This window comes from Carya illinoinensis, chromosome 11, assembly GCF_018687715.1.
Source record: "Carya illinoinensis cultivar Pawnee chromosome 11, C.illinoinensisPawnee_v1, whole genome shotgun sequence".
Classification (NCBI taxonomy): Eukaryota; Viridiplantae; Streptophyta; class Magnoliopsida; order Fagales; family Juglandaceae; genus Carya; species Carya illinoinensis.
In genome coordinates, this window is record NC_056762.1 from 37,931,269 (window position 1) to 37,954,426 (window position 23,158).

General features: G+C 39.2%; 3 protein-coding genes and 1 long non-coding RNA gene across 5 annotated transcripts; 3 read left to right on the forward strand and 1 right to left on the reverse strand.

The window, feature by feature from the left end:
- Positions 1-202: 202 nt before the first annotated feature.
- Positions 203-8,582, reverse strand: LOC122281205 (nudix hydrolase 14, chloroplastic). Of its 2 annotated transcripts, XR_006230178.1 has the most exons (8): positions 8,311-8,582; positions 3,089-3,194; positions 2,798-2,875; positions 2,400-2,492; positions 2,131-2,223; positions 1,680-1,778; positions 462-968; positions 203-378 (listed from the first exon to the last, which is right to left on the reverse strand). XR_006230178.1 is itself a non-coding variant. In XM_043092543.1 (7 exons), exons 1-7 carry the CDS (start codon positions 8,529-8,531, stop codon positions 732-734), a joined length of 927 nt encoding a protein of 308 aa, XP_042948477.1. In that variant the 5' UTR covers positions 8,532-8,582; the 3' UTR covers positions 203-731. The 2 variants fall into 2 exon arrangements, 1 of the variants encoding a protein (XP_042948477.1); XM_043092543.1 differs by having other exon boundaries at positions 203-968.
- A 9,163-nt stretch (positions 8,583-17,745) lies between these two features.
- Positions 17,746-18,828, forward strand: LOC122282467 (protein FAR1-RELATED SEQUENCE 5-like). Its single transcript, XM_043094418.1, has 2 exons — positions 17,746-17,750; positions 17,829-18,828. The coding sequence occupies exons 1-2, from the start codon at positions 17,746-17,748 to the stop codon at positions 18,826-18,828; spliced, it is 1,005 nt and encodes a 334-aa protein (XP_042950352.1).
- A 60-nt stretch (positions 18,829-18,888) lies between these two features.
- LOC122282468 (protein FAR-RED IMPAIRED RESPONSE 1-like) lies at positions 18,889-20,682 on the forward strand. Its single transcript, XM_043094419.1, has 4 exons — positions 18,889-19,212; positions 19,318-20,109; positions 20,439-20,516; positions 20,620-20,682. The coding sequence occupies exons 1-4, from the start codon at positions 18,889-18,891 to the stop codon at positions 20,680-20,682; spliced, it is 1,257 nt and encodes a 418-aa protein (XP_042950353.1).
- Positions 20,683-20,982: 300 nt separating this feature from the next.
- LOC122282970 lies at positions 20,983-22,844 on the forward strand. Its single transcript, XR_006230512.1, has 2 exons — positions 20,983-21,300; positions 21,366-22,844. It is a non-coding gene; the product is annotated as an uncharacterized LOC122282970 (long non-coding RNA).
- The last annotated feature ends 314 nt before the right edge of the window (positions 22,845-23,158 follow it).

Sequence of the window (23,158 nt, forward strand, 5' to 3'; positions counted from 1 at the left end):
ACCAGTATCATTGAAAGTCGGAGACCGTTGGTTAAATAAAGTTATTTTTCGAATGAGTTCGTTGGGCATTCCAATCCGGAACACAAGGAAATTATAGTTCAAATAGAAACAAGAGGTGAATAGGCATCGATGCTCATGTAGGACCATGTCTTATGACAGGCTGCTAGTAAGAGAAAAACCATATATTCTTAACCTAACCCAATGGAGAAAAAGGAACCGCTGAAAAATTATATTAATTGCCATTCTATGTATGCATCCATCCAGTTCATAAGGTCCCGATATAGTACTAAAATGAAGATTAAAATTTCCAAGAAACCCAATGACGCCTGCTTTTCAGTGTTCTTCAACAAGTCTGGGCTCTGACAACCATGAAGATAACTGCATAACCTATGGTCAAATTAACTCAACCGAAAGGGAAGAAAAAAATAATATACCTCCAAGATATAACAGAAATTCCGTACCATACAAAACATTGTAGCTCCATCAAGCCATCTGTCGAGATGTGGTAGATTTCAATAAGTGACATCAAAGATCACTACTTGTAAGTGTTTGGGATCGGATTACACAATTCCATTCTCCATCGAGGTAATCCAAGTAAAATGATTATCATTTGAAAAATGAATTTGGAGTTTAATACCGCATGGCGAATTCATTCAGAATATAGAATGACTAGTGCCGTGATTCCATAAACAGTCAACATGAAGAGCGCCTTGTGGCTGAAAAGTTGCAGTTTAGGCCTCTGAATGTGGTAGTAACCCTTCTCTCATGGCCATTTCATAAAGAGCAACGGCCATTAGAACCTTTGAATCAGGTGTCATGCGCCAGAGTTTTTTATAGGGAACGACACAAACCTCAATCAGCTCACCATGTTCACGAAGACCAGTTTGTTTTCCTTGAAGTTGCATGATAATCTCTTTGCCCACACACCCCCGGTACAGAAAGAGGCTAATGTCTTCATCGCATCCACCCTAGGCATAAAAAACAACGGAAAATGTTAAACTGAACTAGAGGGGAAGAAGAGGATTCGGATGATTTTATTGAAAAGGATACTACAGATGATTCAATGGATAGTTAATCCCGGGTTCTCATTTTTTAAATCATACACTTGCCTGATCCCAGCCACTTGCAGACCATACATATCTGACCCACTGCAAATGATATTAACCTGGAACAACATGCTCCTAAATCCCAACATGCACTGCTATTCCTATTCATTTATTTTTGAATTTTTCCTTGGTATTCAATGCTCTCGCTATAGGAAACGAAAATCACACAACTTAAAAACTCACCTACTATTAATGTAGTTAATGTCACAAATAATAATTCATTTAGACCAGATGATTCTGACTAGCAGGATTTTCCTTAATGAGAAATGCACTTCCCGCACTAAGGTTCTTCGGAAGTTGAACGAGAACTTAATCAATTCATAGAATTTCTCACCATCAGGCGGGCTACTAGTCAAGCACACATGACGTATAGAGATACACCTAAACATAAAAGGTGAAAAGAAGAAAGAAATCATGGAAAAGAGATGCACTCTTTGTTTATGGTAAGTACCTTCAACGACACTGCTTTCATTCCTGAATCTTGAAATAAAAGTTTCTTTGTGCACTAATTCTTCAAACCCAAGTGTGAAACAATCAAAAGGTAAACCAGAACAACGACCACCGCTAACATACCGGGGAAGGAAAGACTCTTGATCCAGTGGATGGTTCCAGGAAGGCCGTGAGATCAACCATGTCTTCTAGATTTAAGTGTATACCAGTCTCCTCCTCAACCTGTCATAATCAAAAGATCAAAACTACATCCATTTTTAGCACAACTTTGATAGATGTGTGAGCACCGCGAGGTGAAGCAATCTCATATTATACAAAACTACTTCCACTCTCATAAAGACATCAAAGAAAGTCAACCTATTCCTGCAATTTCAGTCAGTCTCACTGCCTCCTAAGTTGCTGCCTCCTACATGCTCATTCGCAATTCTTACCATAGTAAAAGTTTACTAAACAAGATCTGTGTCACATACATATTGGTCTGCTAGAAATGAAATGCACAGGAAAAAAGGGATAAGATAGATGCATAGAAACACACACACATATATTAAATCATTTTTGAGAGAGACAAACTGACCTCCCGAGCTGCAGTGCCAACAAAATCACCCTTGTCATCATCCAACATTCCAGCAGGCAATTCCAAAATAAGCCTCCCAACAGGGACCCTAACCTTTGACGCGTAAGAACTTTCAATTAGGTCCGGAGAAAGTAGCAGTATGGTCATTATCTTAAATCAGTGCCAAATGCATAATAATATTTATGCTTTCAATAAATTCGGGTAAAGCTTCAGACAGAACACTGGCTTACATCAAGGTTAACACGCGCATACACACAGATAAAGCTAACCTGTTTGGTAAGCACAGCATAAGTTTCACCCTCCGACTCCAAGAGGATCAGTATGGCTACAGCTGGACCTCGTGCAAATACAATACCTGGAACCTAAGAACATTTTAGTACAAACAGAAACAAGAGGATAGCATTGGATGCGTCGGATGGAGAATGAGACAACAAATGAGATACATATCTTCCAAGGTAAATGAGGTCTCAAGTTCATCTATCAGCAAAAAGATTAAAAAAAAAATCAAGAATTACCATAACATTAGTAAGGCTATTCTGTTGGACATAGCTGGGATAAAACAAGAGGAACGAAAAAACACAAATTGAACATAGTTAAAATGTCCAGAATACAAAATGAATCCAATTGAACTTCCATTCAGAAGCAGAGCATAGATATGATTAAATACCTTTTTTCCTGTCTCCTTGTCCAAAATGTCAGCTTTGAATTTGAGAAAACCAACGCGCTCTCCAAACATATCGACTCCCTGTTACAGACAAGAAAACACCATAAAAACTGAATACAATCATTATGACTATTATATCGATACAGACCAAAATAATTTTTTTTTTATAGGTGATACAGACCAAAATAATAAAACACCCCAAATGATGATTCAATTGAATTAATACTAAATCAGACAAAAACATTAGGAAAAAGACATGAATACTGCTTGTATACGTAGGAATGAGATAGCTACCTGGATAAGCACACGTTTCAGTGACAGCGCATGGTTCGCTAAAATTCCAGTTTCGGTTTGCAGGTTCTTCAACCATTGCTTGAACAAGAAGGAATTAATAGCATTCCTGCACCATTAGGAACCTTCTAAATAGCAACAAAGTCCTGGTGAGAATTACGGGTCGTTTGTTGGCTCCTATTTGAAAGTATTTTTAGCCCATAAAGTGATTTTGGAATATCTTTACCATATTCCTGGGAAAACTAAAGAGAACTTAGATACAAAGGATCCTACAAAGAATTCCACACACTGATGTGGCACATAGCAATGTGCCACGTCTTTTTTTTTCCCCTCTATCTCCCTCTTTCCCCCCCTCTCCATGCTCTCCCCTCCTCCCCTTCCCTCCGCCGGCCACCACACTGACCACCGGTGACCCACAGGCGGTTGGTTTATGACTGCAGCCATGACGGCCCCCTCTTGCGGGGGTCGTGAATGCCGTGAACGGAGCTCTCCCGTGTGCACCTCTCCTTGTCTTAATATTTATGTAATGTAAACGTGTACAGTCTCTAGCCAAGTATATAAGTTAGATATTTTATGTACAGGAAACTACTTTTACTTTACTTGTAACTTGAGAACTTCAATATACAGAGCACTTTTCTCTCTGCTGTATTTCTCTTCTGTAACCTAGAATCCAACTTCAACTTTCTGTTATGGTATCAGAGAGAGAATTCTGGATCTTCCGCTCCGCCTCTTCCTCCAGATCAAGATGCCTCCAGTTCCTACTTTTTACACAATGGTGATACTCCAGGTGCTCAACTCGTTTCTCAACCCCTTTCTGATGAAAATTATCATACATGGAATCGATCAATGACTATGGCTTTGATTGCTAAAAATAAATTTGGTTTTGTCAATGGTACTTTGCTGAAACCTTCTGAGGATAATCCTCTCTTCAATTCTTGGATTCGTTGTAATACAATGGTCCTTTCGTGGATCTTGAATTCTCTAAACAAAGATATTGCTGCTAGTGTTATTTTCATTGAATCTACTGCTGATGTATGGAAAGATCTTCAAGAACGTTTTTCTCATAGCAATGGCCCTCGTATTTTTCAACTCCGAAAGGCTATTTCTAGTCTGAGTCAAGAATAGTTGTCCGTCAGTGCGTATTTTACTCATTTGAAGGCACTATGGGATGAAATGCAGAATTATCGTCCATTACCGACCTGTTCTTGTGGTGCTATGAAAACTGTAGTGGAGTTTCATCATCAAGAATATGTTTTACAATTTCTAATGGGTCTTAATGACTCTTTTGCTCATATTCGAGGTCAGATCTTGTTATCTGATCCTCTCCCCCCTATCAACAAAGTTTTCTCACTTGTCCTTCAAGAAGAAAGACAACGTCAGATCAGCCAATCTCTTCCTAGCAATTTTGCATCTGAACCTGTTGCTATGGTTACTCAGTCTCAGCCGGTTAAATTTCAACACAAGTTCATTGGAAAACAGTACAATTCACGCAAGGATAAGCCTTATTGCAGCCACTGTGGGATTCAAGGTCACACAGTTGAGAAATGTTATCGGATTCATGGCTTTCCACCTGGCTTCAAATTCACCAAGAACAAACAAGCATCTGGACCTCCTTCAGCCAATCAAGTTTGCACTGATGCTCTTACACCTAGTTCTGGTCCAGTCATACCTTTTTCTCAGGAGCAGTGTCAACAGCTTATCTCCATGCTTCAATCTCAATCTCTTTCTCATAATTCATCCTTTAATCCACAAAATCAACCATCTGCTAATCATGTAGGTATTGTTTCATCATCTGACAATCCTTCAAGTTCCAATGTTCCATCATTTTCAGGTAAAAATTCTTCTCTTCTTTCCTATTCATCTGTCTATTCTGTGAATAAAGATTTTTCTAAGGAATCTTCTATTCATTCCTGGATTTTTGACACGGGTGCAACTGATCATATGATCAGCTCCCTTCATTTGTTTACTTCTGTTCCTTCTTCCATTAATATTTCAGTTCATTTGCCAAATGGTAAGTTTGTTCCAGTCACTCATATTGGTAATGTTCAACTCTCTACATCTTTATTACTTAAAGATGTTCTCTATGTTCCTTCCTTTCATTGTAATCTCATTTCAGTAAGCAAATTAGTTTCTCAAATCCCTTGTTGTCTCATATTTCTTCCTCGTTTTTGTTTTCTACAGGACCTCTCCAGCTGGAAGACGATTGGAGTGGGTAAAGAAACTCGAGGCCTTTATCATTTACTGCAAGGTTCACAAAAGACTATTGATGATTCTTCAATTTGTTTTTCTTCTTGTAATTTCAGTTCTACTGTCAATAATAATGCCTTTGAAATATGGCATCGTAGACTAGGACATGTATCTCATTCTCGAATGAAATTTTTACTTCATGAGTTTCCTAAGGAATTGTCCAAGGAATCTTTCATTTCAGTTTCAAGTCACTCTTCTTGTAAAATCTGTCCTCTTGCAAAACAGAAAAGATTACCTTTTCCTATTAGTAGTTCAACATCTTCCTCTATATTCGATTTGGTGCATTGTGATATTTGGGGACCTTATTCAATAACTTCATATAATGGTTTCAGTTATTTCCTCACTCTAGTGGATGATTTTAGTCGATGTACATGGGTTTATCTCATGAAGTCTAAGTCAGAAGCTAGAAATTACATTCAATCCTTCTTCCAATTTGTTCAAACTCAATATCAATGCACCATCAAGGTCCTTAGATCTGACAATGGACCTGAGTTTGACATGAAACAATTCTTTAGTACTCATGGTGTTTTACATCAAAAGAGTTGTCCTTATTCTCCTCAACAAAATGCTGTTGTAGAGAGAAAACATCAGCATATTCTTAATATTGCTCGAGCTATCATGTTTCAATCTTCTTTACCATTAAAATTCTGGAGTGACAGTATACTAACTGCAGTCCATCTTATTAATATCCTCCCTACACCTTTGTTACCAAATCACAAATCTCCTCATGAAATTTTATTCTCTGTTAAACCAAGTTATCAATACTTGAAAACATTTGGCTGCCTCTGCCATGCTTCAGTTCTTACTCATAAAACCAAGTTTGATGCTAGAGCTCAGCCTTGCATCTTTCTTGGTTATCCCATTGGTGTAAAAGGTTATAAAGTTTATAGCCTTCTTCATCGTACTGTCCATATTTCCAGAGATGTGATTTTTCATGAAACCACATTTCCTTTTAAATCCACTACTTTAGATTTCTCATTTATTTCTGCTCCTTCTACACCTTCCATACCTAATCCTGTTCTTCCAATTCCATTTTCCCTTCCTCTATCTGTTTCTACAGATTTTACTCAATCTACAGATTTTAATTCCCATCAAAATAATTCCTCAGATCCTCAAATTCCAGCCCCATCCCATACTCTTCGAAGGTCATCAAGGTCTCATAAGCAACCACATTACTTGCAAGATTACCATTGTAACTTGGCTTCATTTCAGCATCCACTTCATCAATCTTCCCTGGATGATGGTACTGTTTCTGCACAAAAAGGTATTAAATATCCTCTTTCTTCTTGTATCTCTTATTCTAAACTTTCTCCATCTCACTTAGCTCTTACTTTAGCTACTTCATCTCATTCTGAGCCTAAATCATTTTCTCAAGCCATTAAAATTCCTCATTGGAAAGAAGCTATGCAAGCTGAGATTTCTGCTCTTGAAGCAAATAACACTTGGACCTTAACTACACTTCCTCCTGGAAAACATCCTATCGGTTGTAAGTGGGTCTATAAGTGCAAACTTAGGTCAGATGGTACTTTGGAGAGATACAAGGCTAGATTAGTAGCCAAGGGTTACACTCAACAAGAGGGGATTGATTATTTTGATACTTTTTCCCCTGTGGCAAAACTCACTACTGTTAGATGTTTACTTGCTCTTGCTGCCTCTCAAAATTGGTGTTTGCAGCAGCTTGATGTTAATAATGCATTTCTTCATGGAGAATTACATGAAGAAGTGTATATGGTGATGCCCCCTGGTTTTGCCAAACCCAATGATGCCCGGGTTTGCAAGCTTAATAAGTCCCTATATGGGTTAAAACAAGCTTCTAGGCAGTGGTTTTCCAAATTTTCCACTACCTTAATTGCTTATGGATTTGTTCAATCAAAGTCAGACTATTCTCTCTTCACTATGATCTCGGGTTCTTCCTTTATGGCTCTCTTGGTCTATGTGGATGATATTGTTGTTGCTAGCAATGACTCCTCTTCAGTTTCTGCCCTCAAGTCCTTCCTTGATTCTAAGTTCAAGCTTAAGGATTTAGGAAATCTTAAATATTTTCTAGGACTTGAAGTTGCTAGAAGTTCCACTGGTATATCTGTTTGTCAGCGTAAATATGCTTTGGAACTTCTCTCAGATTCAGGTTTATTGGCTGCTAAACCTGCTCAGTCTCCTATGGATCAAACTTGCAAGCTGTCCAAGGAAGATAATAATGTGTTGGCTGATCCTAGTTCATATAGAAGGCTTATTGGTCGTCTTATTTACTTGACAATAACTCGGCCAGATCTTTCCTATGCTGTAAATACATTAAGTCAGTTTTTGGACAAGCCATGTCAATCTCATCTTGATGTAGCAACTCGGGTACTGAGATATGTGAAGCTGAACCCTGGACAAGGTCTTTTCTTTTCCAGCTCATCTTCTCTTCAGTTAAAAGCCTTTTGTGATTCAGATTGGGCAACTGTTACCTTGCACACAGGATGGACCGCGTGACAGGGGAGGGGCGCCGGAGGCCACCTTAGCGTCGTCTGCTTCCCCGGAGACGGTCCTTGACCGCCTGGCCACGGTAGAGACGATCCTCGACTGCCTACCTGCCTGGCCATGGGATGCTGCATGGGTGCAGCAGTGGCCGTTAACTCCTCGGCCCAGTCGAGCCTCAGCGCCCAGCATGGGTTCCGGCGGCCACCATGTGAACCGCCGGCGTTTTCTGTGGCGCACGGCGGACAACGGTGTCCTTCATGGCCAGCGTGGGAGATAGGGCACAGGGGTAGGGGGAGAAAAAAAATTGGGAATAAAGAAAGGAAGAGAAAAAAATTAGGAGAAGAAGTGGCACATTCCCACGTCGGTGTGTGGTATCCTTTGTGTTTATAGCATTTTTAAAAAATATATATATAGCTAGCCCCCCCAAATCTGCACTTACTTGGAATTCGTTGGCAAAAAACTGAAACTAAGCATAATTTTTCACGGTAGTTAGTCAATTACAAATAAATGTAACTCGCCTGAACTCAGTATTGGAGATGCCAGGTGCGGCTACAATCTGTACGGGCTCACGGGGTCGACTCGGGAGGGTGATGGAGTGAGTCAGGGGGGCCGACTCGGCTGACATTTTGCAAAAGAGGGATCTCGTACGTCGAGTGTGCAGCAGAGTAAGAGGAGAGGAAAGCGAGTGTCTCTTGGAGAGAGTGCGGAGAGGCCCGGAAGCCTGAAGAAAGTGCGCCATTCCGTTCTGGGAATGGTCCTCTGCACCTGGATAGCTATTCTTTTTTGAGTTTGGGGTTGTTTGGACGCAGGTATCACTTCCACCCAAACGGGCTCTATCATAATTAAGTAAAAAAGTAGGAGAAAAAATATTTGCACGCAGTAAACTAGATACGGTTTTATAACGTGTAAATATCATACATTCTTTTTAGTTTATAATTAAAAAAATATTTTTTTCACGTAAATATCAAGTATAAAAAAGACTAGTCTCTTTAATGAAATCCACTTTTTTATGAAATAGCTACGGAAGATTTAACCATTTTAAATTTTAGACTCCATAACTTGCGAACAATTCTTTTATGTATTACTTTTGAATAATGATAGGTTTATTATCTTTTTATTTTTTTAATTTTTTTATTTACTTAATAGTTAAAGAAGTGATTATTATTGAGATTTTATATTTTTAAAATTTTTTTCTTAATGATTAAAGTTATTAAAAATTACTTTAAAAAATAAAAAAAAATTCAAATAGATTAGAATAATAAAAAAAATAGTAAAAAAGTAGTAAGTATATATCATCATCCTTAAATTTTTATTAGAAGATGATGTAAAAGTCAAAAGGGTTTGGTTTTGAGTTTAAATTTACAGTTCTTATAGGTACAAGTTACAAGCGATCTTATGTATCAATTGATTGCCTGCGTGGCTTTATTTGTTTTTATTAACAAAAAAAAAAAAGAACCGATGAAATCGATTTTGCAGAGCTGTTTTGGCCCCAACCATTTTTGTCCAAAATATGAATTCGCACAAGAGTTTTCGCCACCAACCATTTTCATCTAATATATGAATTCATAGATGTTTCTGAAAGCCCCAAACATTCAGTTTGGCATATAAAAATTATCATTTCAAACTCAAAATTTTAAATATTATCATTACAACTTTTCCAAATTCCTATACAAAATATAACAAAATAATTTAACTTTTTCAAATCCCAAAACAATAATAATATTTCATTTTAAAATTCAAAATTCTCATATCAAATTCTTTACTACCAAACTGAACTTGACTCTTTCTGTTACCTCAAACTATATGGTGGAATTATTTCTTATGTGCTACAGTTAGAATTATTTCTTATGTGCTGGCAAAAATTCATTTGTTTTGATACTTTCACAAAGAGGGAGAAACTCGCCATCACAGCTCGCAAGAGCAAACACATCCACCACAGATCACAAATCTCAAGACCCCATTCCATGGAGCCTCCTACTGTGCCACTAAATTCAAAGTCGAGCTTCATTCTAAAGCTCTCCCGCTTACTTTTGAGCCCATACTTGTACCTCATCTTCCACCACCAGAAGATTGACAGTGACCTCAAGAAGTCAATTGTCCTTATGTAGATAGATGGAGAATATGTTACGCACAGTTTGATGCTGTCAACACTTTCTTTCCACTCCAAACGCTCCAATATCTTTCTTTAATGAAACGCATAATTTCATTTTTCAAATCAAAATTGAGTGCGCAATTGACGCTAGATCGCCTGAATCAAGAGTTTTCTTAGACTTAATAATGGGGAAAGAAAAGATGCTAACATTATAAAACATCAGTTCTTCTACATGCAGGCGCGCCGCAGATGAAACTGCGCACCAACGCTAACGTGGCCGGTCATTTAAAAAATAAAAAAATAAAAAAATACAGGAAAACGGAGGGAAGCGTATACAAAGCTTCCGAAGCATGTTTGCTGTCAGCTCACCCATCTGTGGCTTGCGAGTGCGAGGACCTCTGCGACCGGCCTCCTCTACGACCGGCTCCTCTCCGACAGCCTCCTCCGAGGTGACTTCCACTTATATTCTCCAACATTTTCACTCGCGCGACCAACTCCTATCTCATTCTGTATTTTCATCTCTCATTTTCTCTATTTCATCTCATTAGTCTCTGTTTTGCTATATTTTCTACCATTACAGAGGTGTCTTGGGTTCCTCATTTTCTGTTCTACATTTGGCATTCCGAAAAGTGCAATCTGAAGTGCAAGGCTCGTCATCTTCTCGAAAAGTGCAAGGTTCCTCATTTTTAGTTTAGTGATTTTTGTTGGGAGCTGTTCTGACACAGAGACGATTCTAAATAAAAAAGGGACAAAATTTAACGTGGTTCGGCAATTGCCTACGTCCACAGCTGCTGTTATTTCACTATGAAATGATTTTTACAGAAAAAAAAAATTTCTCTCTGCTCACCCACTCTCTTCCTCTCTCCTTTCTCTTCTGCACTCTCTGTTGCACGCTGCTATCTACACCCTTAAGCTCTCCTATTTATAGGAGAGCAGATCACTACGTTGCAGCAATTTGCTGCATGATTCTTGGGGAGGTGGGGAGGTGCCTAAAAGCACCGAACGATGCCTAATAAACCAAAGAAGCAGACGGTGCATGGCTCACCGTTTGCTATTTTGTCTCCATCTGCAACAATCTCCCACTTGGAGACAAATGAGTCTACATATCTTTATAGCAATCATCACAGCAACTTCAAGTCATGCCTTTAAGTACGAAGTCCAACTGAAGTTATACACAGCTTTAGTTTGTCAGCAGTAACTAATTTTGTGAACATGTCTGCTGGATTCTCTGTTCCTCGTATCTTCTCAAGTATCAGCTGTCCACTATCGAGAAGAGATCGGATAAAATGGTATCGCAACTGTATGTATTTTGTTCTGGAATGAAAGGCTGGATTCTTTGCAAAAAAAATAGCACTCTGACTATCACTGTGCAGAATGCCTTTTTCATTCTTCTTTCCCAATTCCTCCAAGAATGACTGCAACCAAACCATTTCCTTTCCTGCTTCAGTTATAGCAACGTATTCCGCTTCTGTAGTTGAGAGAGCAACAATCTTCTGTAATTTAGAAGCCCACGATACAGCTGTACCACCCAGCGTATACACAAATCCAGTAGTACTTTTTCTGCTGTCAATGTCACCTGCTAAATCAGCATCTACATATCCCTGTAGTTTTAAACCTGCTTTTGTAAAGCATAGTGACGTATCTGAAGAGCCTTGTAGATATCTTAAAATCCACTTGACTGCTTCCCAATGCTACTTTCCTGGATTACTCGTGTACCTGCTCACAGCTCCCACTGCTTGTGCAATATCTGGCCTTGTACAGACCATGACGTACATAAGACTACCAATAGCAGATGCATAGGGTATTCTGTCCATGCATTCTTGCTCTTCCTCCGTCTTTGGCGACTGATCCTTAGTTAGTCGAAAGTGACTAGCTAAGGGTGTGCTCACTGGTTTCGCCTTGTCCATGTTAAACCTTCTGAGCACCTTCTTTACATACTCCTCCTGGGAGAGCTTGAGAGTATCATTAGACCTGTCTCTAATAATTCTCATACCAAGGATTTGTTTTGTAGCACCCAAATCCTTAATCTCAAACCGCTTTGACAACTGCTTCTTCAGTTCATTGATTTCCTCGATGCTTGACCCTGCAACGAGCATATCATCTACATATAACAGTAGGATAATATAAGAGTTGTCAAAGTTCTTCATATAGCAACAATGGTCGACCTGCAGTCTTGAAAATCCATTACTGCACATGAAGTTGTCAAACTTCCGGTACCATTGTCGTGGAGCTTGTTTTAGGCCATACAAGCTCTTCTTCAGTTTGTAAACTAGATTCTCTTTTCCCTTCACTGAGAATCCTTGTGGCTGGTGCATATAGATGTCTTCCTCCAAATCACCATGAAGGAATGCAGTCTTCACATCTAACTGCTCAAGATGTAGATTCTCTGCAGCCACAATTGCCAACACTAGCCTGATCGTTATCAATTTTACAACTGGAGAGAAAATGTCTGTGTAGTCGACACCTTCTTTTTGTTGAAACCCCTTCACGACCATTCTGGCTTTGTAGCGCTTGCTACCATTGTGTTCTTCTTTAATTCTGTACACCCATTTATTGTGCAAAGCCTTCTTGCCTTTTGGAAGCTTAGTTAGCTCCCATGTCTGATTTGACATCAGTGACTCCATCTCATCTTGCATGGCTTTCTCCCACTTGATCGAATCTTCAATTCGTAGAGCTTCATCATAACTTTCCGGTTCACCACTATCTGTTAGCAAGATGTAGTATAGAGATGGTGAGAACCGCTGTGGTGGCCTAATTGTTCTTGAAGATCTTCGAGTAGCAGTGAGTGGTGTACGTTGTTCGATCTGTGTATCATCATTTTCTTGATCCTCGTTCTGATCAGTGTTGACTCGAGTAACATCAAAGTCAACAACCTCAGGTTTCTTTGGCTGTTCCTCAGATTCAGCTTGTGACTTAGCTTTGTACAGAATCTGCTCATTAAATATCACATTTCTACTTCTGATGATTTTGCAATTTTTATCATCCCAAAATCGATAGCCAAATTCTTCATCACCATAACCGATGAAAAAACATTTTCTAAATTTGGCTTCTAACTTGTTACGATCAGTAGAATCTATGTGAACATATGATAAACAGCCAAAAACTTTCAAATGGGAAAGATTTACCTTTTTTCCGCTCCAGACTTCCTCTGGTAGATCAAACTTTAAGGGAACTGAAGGTCCCCTATTAATCAAATAGGCTGCAGTGTTAATTGCATCAGCCCAAAAACATTCAGGTAATCCTGAATTCAGCCTCATGCTTCTGGCACGTTCGTTGAGAGTTCTGTTCATGCGTTCAGCTACGCCATTCTGCTGCGGTGTCCCGGGAATAGTCTTCTAAAATCTAATCCCATTTGCAGCACAGAATTCTTTGAACCCTCCGTCGATGTACTCTCCTCCATTGTCTGACCTCAGACATTTTAACTTCAAGCCTGTTTCATTTTCAACCATGACTTTCCACTTCTTGAAAGTATCAAATGTGTTAGATTTATTTTTCAAAAAATAAACCCATACTTTCCTGCTTGAGTCATCAATAAATGAAACATAGTACCGCGATCCTCCAAGAGAAGCGACTGGGGATGGCCCCCACAAATCTGTGTGCACCAACTCCAACTTTGTAGATTTTGGAGTTCTACCATTTTTCAGGAAACTAACTTTTTTCTGTTTCCCAAAAATGCAACCTTCACACATGTCGAAATCAGTTGATTCCAACTTTGGTAACTTCCCATTGGATAATAGTACTTTCATTCCTTTCTCACTCATGTGACCAAGCCTTTGATGCCATAGGTTGGCATTTGCATCAGCAATTGCAATAGTATCTCTAATGCTTGAAGTCATATATAGAGTACCTGTTTTTGTGCCTCGAGCTACTACCATAGCTCCTTTTGTTATCTTCCACGTGCCACCGGTAAATAGTACCGAATGCCCATTAGCATTAAGTTGTCCTACAGAAATTAGGTTCCTCATGAGCTTGGGAACATGTCGCACCTTCTGTAGCAACCATGCACTTCCATTGGGCACATTGATTGGTACATCTCCCATGCCTTCGATTTTCAACGCTTCACCATCTGCTAAGTACACATTCCCGAAATCACCAGTGACATAATTCTGCATGATTTCTCGGTGTGCTGTAGTGTGGAACGAGGCTCCTGAATCTAACACCCAAGATTCAATTTGGTTGTCGACTGAAAGGAGTAAGGCATCTCGGAGCTCTTCTGTTGTAGCATTAACAGAGTCATGCTCATTCTTCTTCTTTGCTTCCTTGCAATTATTTTTGAAGTGGCCAATCTTGCCACAATTCCAGCACTGTACTTGTTTTCCGGATCTAGATTTACTTCTGCCTCTTCGGGACTTCGATCTGCCCCGATTTGAACTTCTACTAGCTCATCTACCTCTCGTCTCGAGGTTTAAGGCAAAACTGGAAGTTGATGCTTCTCCCGTATCTCTTCTGCGAACTTCCTCGCTAAGAATATGGTCCCGGATATCTTGATATTTCATCTTTGTTTTGCCATAAGAATTGCTGACAGCTATTCTCATGGCCTCCCAGCTCTTTGGCAATTGAGCTAGAGCAATCAGTGCACGCACTTCATCATCAAATTCGATCCCCACAGAAGCTAATTGATTGATGATGGTATTGAACTCATTCAGATGCTGAATAACTGGAGTTCCTTCTGCCATTCTCAAGTAGAATAGCTTGTACATCAAATGCACTTTATTATTGGCTGATGGCTGCTCGTACATGTCCGATAGAGCTTTCATCAAATCCGCCGTGGTCTTCTCCTTTCCCACATTGTGTGCAACTGATCTTGACAGTGTTAGTCTAATGACTCCCAACACTTGTCTATCAAGGAAACTCCAATCTTCATTGCTCATGTCATCTGGCTTTCTTCCTAGGAGTGGAAGATGTAGTTTCTTCCCATAGAGATAATCCTCTATCTGCATTCTCCAGTAGGCAAAGTCTGTACCGTCAAATTTCTCGATACCAACACCTTTAGCTTCTTCTCCAGCCATAACTTTACAAATGAGTTCAAATTCAAACAAACAAAGATCACCGTTGCGTCCGAAACACTCGAATTAGCTGGAAACGAGTTCGGAATGATCCAAATAGTTTGTCAGCACTATTTGATCGTTGCGATGGAACTCCAACTGGCGTGATCTAGCCCAAAATGATCTGCAACACGTGGATGGTTCAGATCCAATGTACTGATGCCGAATCTCAAAATTTCGACTGTACGGATGAGTCCGGAATGATCCAAATAGTTGGAAAGCACTATTTGATCGTCGAAATCGGACTCCGAATGGCTTAGATCTAGCCAAAAACAGATCTGAAAAATGGACGATTCTGATCTGTTTGGCGCGTGAGATACACGCGCTGCACAGTGCTCGTGGGCAACGCGTGGGCGCGTGTAGAACACGCGCGTACAGTACTGTGGCGCGTGGGGGAGAGTGAGGCACGTGTGACACACGCGCCGAACCTCTCTAGGGCGCGTGGGGGTGCGTGGGTGCGTGTCCTTCACGCGTCTTCAACCTCTGGCGCGAGTGGGGGCGCGTGGGAGCGTGTGGTGCACGCGTCTTCAACCTCCGAAGCGCGTGGGGCGCGTGAGTTGCAGCAGATGCACGTGCCGATCTTCTAGGGGCGCATGTAGCCTCGTCCGACCTCCGTTTTCGATTCCGTTTGTGGCAACAGATTCGTCTCGACGCAAGGAATAGCTTGGAGTTGTCAAAAATTAATTTTGAACAACTTGAATTTTCAGACAGCTCAAACCAATGCTCTGATACCAGTTGTTGGGAGCTGTTTGACACAGAGACGATTCTAAATAAAGGAGGGACGAAATTTAACGTGGTTCGGCAATTGCCTACATCCACAGCTGCTGTTATTTCACTATGAAATGATTTTTACAGAAAAAAAATTTCTCTCTGCTCACCCACTCTCTTCCTCTCTCATTTCTCTTCTGCACTCTCTGCTGCACGCTGTTATCTGCACCCTTAAGCTCTCCTATTTATAGGAGAGCAGATCACTACGTTGCAGCAATTTGCTGCATAATTCTTGGGGAGGTGGGGAGGTGCCTAAAAGCACCGAACGGTGCCTAATAAACCAAAGAAGCAAACGGTGCATGGCTCACCGTTTGCTATTTTGTCTCCATCTTCTGAAAAGTGCAATCTGAAGTGCAAGGCTTGTCATCTTCTCGAAAAGTGCAAGGTTCCTCATTTTTAGTTTAGTGATTTTTTTAGAACAAACATGTAAGTTTTTTGTAATTTTTTGCTGTTGCATAAGGAGATGGTGTTTTCCATCCCCTGATAAAGTGTTATTGATTTTGGTTTAGAAGAAAAAATAGTCCCCAAGCTTCTAGATAGAGGAAAGGAGTCGACAAACAGAGAGTGAACTCCAACCCAAATTTAGGTTAAAAATCATAAATTACATGGAAAGTTGTTTTATTGTCATCTATGCATGTTGAAAAAATCCATTTTGCTGATAAATGTCATATAGGGGTCTGTGTGAAACCTTGACCACCACGGGGTGGCTGGAAACTTCTCAATTTTTCATAAGTTTTGGTCATTTAGAGAGAATTTGTGTTTAGCATTCTTAATTGGAAGCCTCTCCCAATTATGACAGTTTGGATGGCTCCCTTTAATTTCATTTGTAAAGGACATCCCTTTGGCTAGACCTTGCCCACAATGGGGTCACTGTGAACTTCATATTTTTGCATGAGTTTTGGTCATTTAGAGAGAACTTGTGCTTTTTCATCTAGCCATTTTCTTTGTCTGTATACATTTATTTTCAAGCTTGGGATCTTCACCCAAGGAAGAGCAGAAGCCACCCGAGATGGAGCTCACATATTGGTCATTGTAATTATCACCGATTGCCAAATATGTCACCCTCTCCCAATTATGACAATTTGGATGGCCCCTTTAATTCATTTTGAATGGATTGTTGCCCATTAAAGAGTGTGAATATAATCTCTAATTTATTAGTTGTAGATTACACTTGCCAAAAAAAAAAAAAACCTATTAGTCATAGTTTACAAGATTAATATCTTTCAATCCCTCACAAGAAAATGATGGTATTGTATAAGTCAGAAATAGAACTTACTGGTTTCAATATGTGTTATGTACTTAGAAGTACTATAAAGACGATTGTCATAATCTCTGATATTATCCATCCAATATTGGGTTTTTTTCCAATATTTGTGATGCCAATATTGAGAATAATAAATTGAGACTAGAATCACACGGGTTCCGATAGCATGTGAAATAATATGATTTGAATTTAAAACAAATTTTTACATCTTGTCTTTTCTATATTTTTTTAATATAGAATTTTTTGGGGTTCTGATTTCAATGTAGCATTTTTCTAATATGAATACACAATCTGAATTTGCAATTTTTTTGTTATGTTTTGAATATAGAGAGGATTGGGTGCAATTTGCAAAAGATATAACATTACTTTGTATCATTTGAATAAATTTATATAATATGAATTTCAATATTCTCTAGATGGAGAAAGGGAAGGAGCATGCATCTTCTACTACACCTCCTACCGAAGAACATGCAACAAATCCATCAACCCAGGTACATATTTGTGAATGGTAAAATTTTGTACTTTTTTTTATTATCATCACTAGTCTTGGGAACTAGTTGCCACAAGACCATTCTTGGGAATTATGTTCCAGGCCTCTTACTGTCAATTACTTTGGACAATATTCTCTAGATCTTTGTTTCATAATCATTTTTGTTTTAAATGTTTAGGCGATACCAATACAATTTTATCCGGATTTATCAAATTATATGCATGGTTGCCATCCATCAATTCCACATGCATGGTTACCGCCATTTGTGGCGCGTCCTGATGCCAACCCAACAACATGAAGTCAGGTGATAAATTTGTTTGTTAGATAGTGGGCTTATTTCTATACTGGGAGTGTAATCAATTTATTTCATTTTGTAGGTGTAAACTGCAGGCAAGTCCGATATTCCCATTTCACTCAAGGACTAATCCTCCCATTGGGGAACACTCTGCAAGTTCAAGCCATGCCGTTGAGCCTGAAAATATATCACCTGACTCTACGGGAAAAACTATGTCTACGCCTTCGTATCATGATACTATTGAATCAAATCAAACGAACCAATCTGGGCCAGGGCCACAAAATGTATTGCATACTGAAGGGGCCGAAATCGTAGAGGAGCCGAAGTTGAGTATGGTGTTTCAATCTGAAGAGGAGTTACTTTCTTACTACAAAAGGTATGGGCAACAATGTGGTTTTGGGATAATGACACAAAGGAGTCATAGGTTTGAGGATATGAGTGTTAGATATGTGACAGTGGGTTGTGCTCGTGGTGAGAAGGTACGGAACCGTACATCAAATGTCGCAAGACCATGTCCGACATCAAAGACAGATTGTAAGGCAACGATAAATGCCCTATTCAGAAAAGGGATGTTGACGTTGTCGAGTGTTAACAATACCCATAATCACAGCCTAAGTCCACAAAAGTCGAGATTCTTTTGCTGCAATAGAGAAGTCAGTGAGTCTGTTAAGAGGGTGTTAGATATAAATGATCAAGCTAGGATCAGAATGAGCAAGAGTTTCGCCTCTCTTGTGCAAGAAGCGGGTGGGTTTGAAAACCTCCCTTTCAATGAAAAAGACTGTTGTAACTATATTGACAGGGCACACCACCTTCGACTTGGGAAAGGTGGCGTTGGAGTCCTCCGTGAGTATTTTACTCAGATGCAATATAAGAATGACAGGTTCTTTTCACTCATGGATATGGATGATGACGGGCGGTTGAGGCATGTATTCTGGGCAGATGCCCGAAGTAGGGCAGCCTACAAATATTTCGGTGATATTGTGACATTCGACACGACGTATTTGACAAACAGATATGGGATGCCGTTTGCACCATTTGTTGGTGTAAACCACCATGGCCAGTCAATTTTGTTGGGGGCATGATTAATTTCGAGCGAGGATACAGAAACGTTTACATGGTTGTTTCATACTTGGTTGAACTGTATGGATGGTGAATCTCCCAAGGCTATTATCACAGACCAAGATAGAGTCATGAAAAATGCAATAAGTCTCGTTTTTCCAAATAGCCTGCACAGATTTTGTTTATGGCACATATTGAAAAAAATCCCTGAGAAGTTAGGTTCACATGGTGCATACAAGACCGGGTTGAAGAGTCAGTTGCTAAATTGTGTATATGACTCTCACACAATAGAGGAGTTTGAGGTGTCTTGGGAGGTGTTCATTATGGAGTATAACTTGCAGGAAAATGCTTGGTTGAAGAGTTTATACGATGAATATACGTATTGGGCACCAGTGTTCATGAAAAAAGTTTTTTGGGCTGGAATGAGTACAACCCAAAGAAGCAAGAGCATGAATGCTTTTTTCGATGGCTACGTGCATGCTAAGACAAACTTGAAAGAGTTTGTCGATTAGTTTGATAATGCCTTGAGGAAGAAGATTGAGAATGAAAGTGCTGCAGACTTCCACTCATTCAACGTCACAATTCCCCTCGTCTCTCCCTCTCCACTTGAGAAGATTTTTCAAGACATTTACACTTGCAATAAATTCAGAGAAGTTCAAAAAGAAGTGATAGGGATGCTTGCAACTCTTCCAACTCTTCACCGGAAGGATGGTGTAATTGCAACTTACCATGTAGAAGATGAAGTGAATGTCGATGGTTTCATTAAGGATGTGACCCACACAGTCTACATTAATGAGGCCGAATGCGAAGTGAAGTGTTCATGTGCCTTATATGAGATGAGAGGGATTTTGTGTAGACATGTCTTGGGCATTATGAGAGTTAACAAAGTCTGTTCGATTCCAAATAAGTACATACTAGATCGATGGAGGAAAGACAGAAAACGAACTTACACCCTTATACAAAGTAGTTATGACGTGGTTGATCAGAGGCCTGAAGTTCTGAGATATTCACGCATCATCAAGAAATGCTACGAAGTAGCTACAAATGCAGCATCATGTGATGACCATACTGAGGATATGCTACGTAAGCTAGAAGAAATGAACTTAAGCTACCACAGCAACAAGCCACCGTCGAAGGTTGTAAGTTCTACACTCGATACAACGACTGAAGCGAGTTCGAAGAAAGTACTGAATCCCCATGTGGTGAGGGGAAAAAGCAGACTGCCGTCTCTTAGGAAAAAATCAATGATTGAGCGGGTGAAACCCATGACGAAGAAGGGTAGTCAGAAAGGAAAACGTGAACAGGTACATTGATATGAAGGATGATGTAGAACTTTCAGCTTCTATTTGTTCATTTAACTGTTAAGAGTGAAATATACTTCCAATAAATATTTTTTTCTGTTTTTTTGTACTTCGTAGCCGCATGGACTAGAAGGAGAAGTTGTTAGAACGTGTAAGAACTTATCTGGCCAAACAGATGTTGGGAGATAACAAGATGTCCCAGTTCAGGTAATATTATAATTTTGAACGTGGCTTATAGGAGGTGGAGTAATTGTGTTATTAATACGTGGTTTTCAAAATTATATATTATTCGGGAAAGACTTTGATCTAACATTTTTTGGATTTCTTGTTAGCCGCCTCACAACACTACCGAAGTGTTGGACTTTAATGCCACCGAGTATGGATTGGTCGTGAATAAGACTCAAGAAAGTGTAAATAGTCTTATTTAAATACAGTTTTTATTTTCTGTTTATTGGATTTGGATATTGCCATTATATGTTGGTTTGATATATTTTAAAATATTATATCTCACAGATGCAATTTGGGGTAGATGGAACCCAGCCGGATAGCTTGCGTGAGACACACCCGTGGGAATAAATCTGGCCATAATGGGGTTTGTATCTCAAATGCACGGCCTATTATTTTGGGAAGATGAAAATTTTTTCCCAGCAATTTTCATCATATATGTTTAATGCATCTTCGAGTTTTATTTATAATGTTTTTATTTAGAAATATGTAGTTACCTTATGGGTACTGATTGAGCTGAAATATTGCATATTTTAGTTATTTAAAACCAATGTATTTTAAATTCATCATGATATTATTATTGGTTTTAGATGGAAAAATAGTTAATAAGCATAAATACGAGTTGCGATTTTTAATTGATTAATATCATGTTTATGCTTAATTTTATAACTATGATTTAATGGGACAATATTTCCTCACATATATAGTTTATTTGTGATAATATATTTTTTCTTTTAATTTATTTTTTTGAGTGTTATTTTTATTTTCAGTTCAAATAAATCCAATTGGAACTGTTGACGATGAAGAAGAGTACCCTTGCTTCTGTTCTACGTGGTGGAGATGGTGATGATCAGCCAAATCAAGAGAACGAAATTTTGATGATGAAGATGAACTGATTTTGAGATAGAGCTTGATGTAATGGGAATAAAACCCAAAAGGAGAACATGGGAGCTGGACGTGAATTAAAAGGTTTGGATGAAACGCTTCATTCTCACATCATTCGGAAACATGCTCAACAACCACACTCGGTGCAGCACTCACACATCAGCAGGAACAACATCATTCACATACGGCTGGAGCACTCATGCTATTTTTCGTGAGGTGGGTTCTTGGCTGGCAGACTTCACGGATGGCACAGGAGAAGAAAGGAATCCTTTTTCGTTTGAGTGGAAAGAGGGCTACGACTTTTTCGTTTAGTCAAGCTACTTTTCGTTCATTTGAGGAAGAGATACGGATTGAGAGAATTGGAGAGAGGAGTACAGAATTTTCAACTACACGAAATGAAGGAAAATAAGCAAGAAGAAGAGTCAACATTTTCGGAAAGCAAGGGGCTGGAATTGGAATTAGCTGAAGGGGTAGGCAGCAGCAGAATTGGTGGGAGTTGAGAGAGGGAGAGACGTGTGAAGAAAAGTCATGAGCAAACAAAAAGAAATAAAAAGCAAAAGCCGGAAAGAATAGGCGTGAGAGTGGGTGAGCATGGAATTTTAAAGTAATCCGGTGAGGTTACGTATGTTACATGAGTAGAGAGGGTAGGAAAGGAGAAAAAGTGAGTAGGGAATGAGTGTGTTAGCTGAAGTTAGCTGAACGTGGGCCCTCTCATTAAAGAAAAGAAGTGAGATGTTGGTTGATAGGGGATGCAGCCGAGATTGAAGAAGTGATAAGTGGGGTCAGTTTGGTAGAGTGGAGAACGATTGGTTTAACTTGAAGAAAGGAAAGGGCATTCTTCTGGACTGGATAGCTGGCAAGAGGGAACGGACGAGCAGCAAAGCAGGGGTAGGCAGCAGCAGAATTTGGAGGGGGAGTCATTCTTCTTTTTCGGCTTGGACTGGAAAGCTGCTGCAGCAAGAAAGAAAATCACAATGCAACCACATTACACATGCAATGAACACAGCAACACACGGCTATAAAAGGAAAGAAAGCTGAAATGAAGAGGAGTCGATTTTCGGGAGCAGTAGCTTAGTTTAAAGTTTCTTTTCTTTTTGTTGAAACGATGGAAGTTGTTTCCAGGGGGAGTTTTTAGTTTTATGTTTTCGAGTAGCAGGAGTGGGGGTAGGAGCTTGAAGTACTCTCTCGGGCAGTAGCTTAGTGGGGCCTTTCTTATTTTGTTTTGGTTGGGACTTCCACTTGAGCTGGAGTGAGACCAGCTGGGGGGATTCGGACAGTAGCTTAGTTTAGTTTTGTTTTTGTTATACTTTTCATTTCGGACTTAGGAGTTTTAGGGGAGTTGAACTTGTTGTTTTTCATTTATTCTCATTCGGGACAGCAGGAGGAAGTTTGTTTATTTTCTGTTTGCTTTGTATTCTCATTCGGACAGCAGTTGTTTACTTGTTCAGTTGTTTTATTTTCTGTTGTTTACTTGTTTGTTTGGCTGTAATTGTTTTAGGAGTTCAGTTGCTTTATTTTTCTGTTTAGAAGCAATGGCACGGCAGTTTTCATTTATTGTATTGTTTTCTTGTTTTATTTTCTGTTTAGAAGCTAGTAGCAGCATCACGTAAAGTTTTAGTTTTTGTTTACTTGTTTCACTTTCATTTTTGTTTACTTGTTTTACTTCTCATATTTAGTTCTTATTCTTTCGGTTGTAGCATTAAGTCTTTCTTTTTCCGTTCTCTCGTTTGTGTTCATCGTTTGGAGTTTGCAAGTTTAATTTTCTTCATGCTCTTTTATTTTTCCTTTCACCTTTAATTTCTGTCTATTTAAATTACTGTCATTTATTTTTCCTTGCACCTTGAATTCCTCTATTTAAATTAATGTCATTTATTTTTCTTTCTCCTTTAAATTTCAGTCTATTAATTTCAGCAATTTTAATTTACGTTCTTGCATTTTAATT

Excerpts from the sequence above, each read along its gene's own strand:
- LOC122282468 (XM_043094419.1), top strand. The coding sequence starts at position 18,889 with ATGGATGGTGAATCTCCCAAGGCTATTATCACAGACCAAGATAGAGTC. Across the intron at positions 19,213-19,317 it reads CACCAGTGTTCATGAAAAAA|TTTGATAATGCCTTGAGGAA; the intron begins GTTTTTTGGGCT and ends TTTGTCGATTAG. Across the intron at positions 20,110-20,438 it reads AGAAAGGAAAACGTGAACAG|CCGCCTCACAACACTACCGA; the intron begins GTACATTGATAT and ends ATTTCTTGTTAG.
- LOC122281205 (XM_043092543.1), bottom strand. The coding sequence starts at position 8,531 with ATGGCGCACTTTCTTCAGGCTTCCGGGCCTCTCCGCACTCTCTCCAAG. Across the intron at positions 2,493-2,797 it reads ACAAGGAGACAGGAAAAAAG|GTTCCAGGTATTGTATTTGC; the intron begins GTATTTAATCAT and ends AAATGTTCTTAG. Across the intron at positions 1,779-2,130 it reads TTGGCACTGCAGCTCGGGAG|GTTGAGGAGGAGACTGGTAT; the intron begins GTCAGTTTGTCT and ends TGATTATGACAG.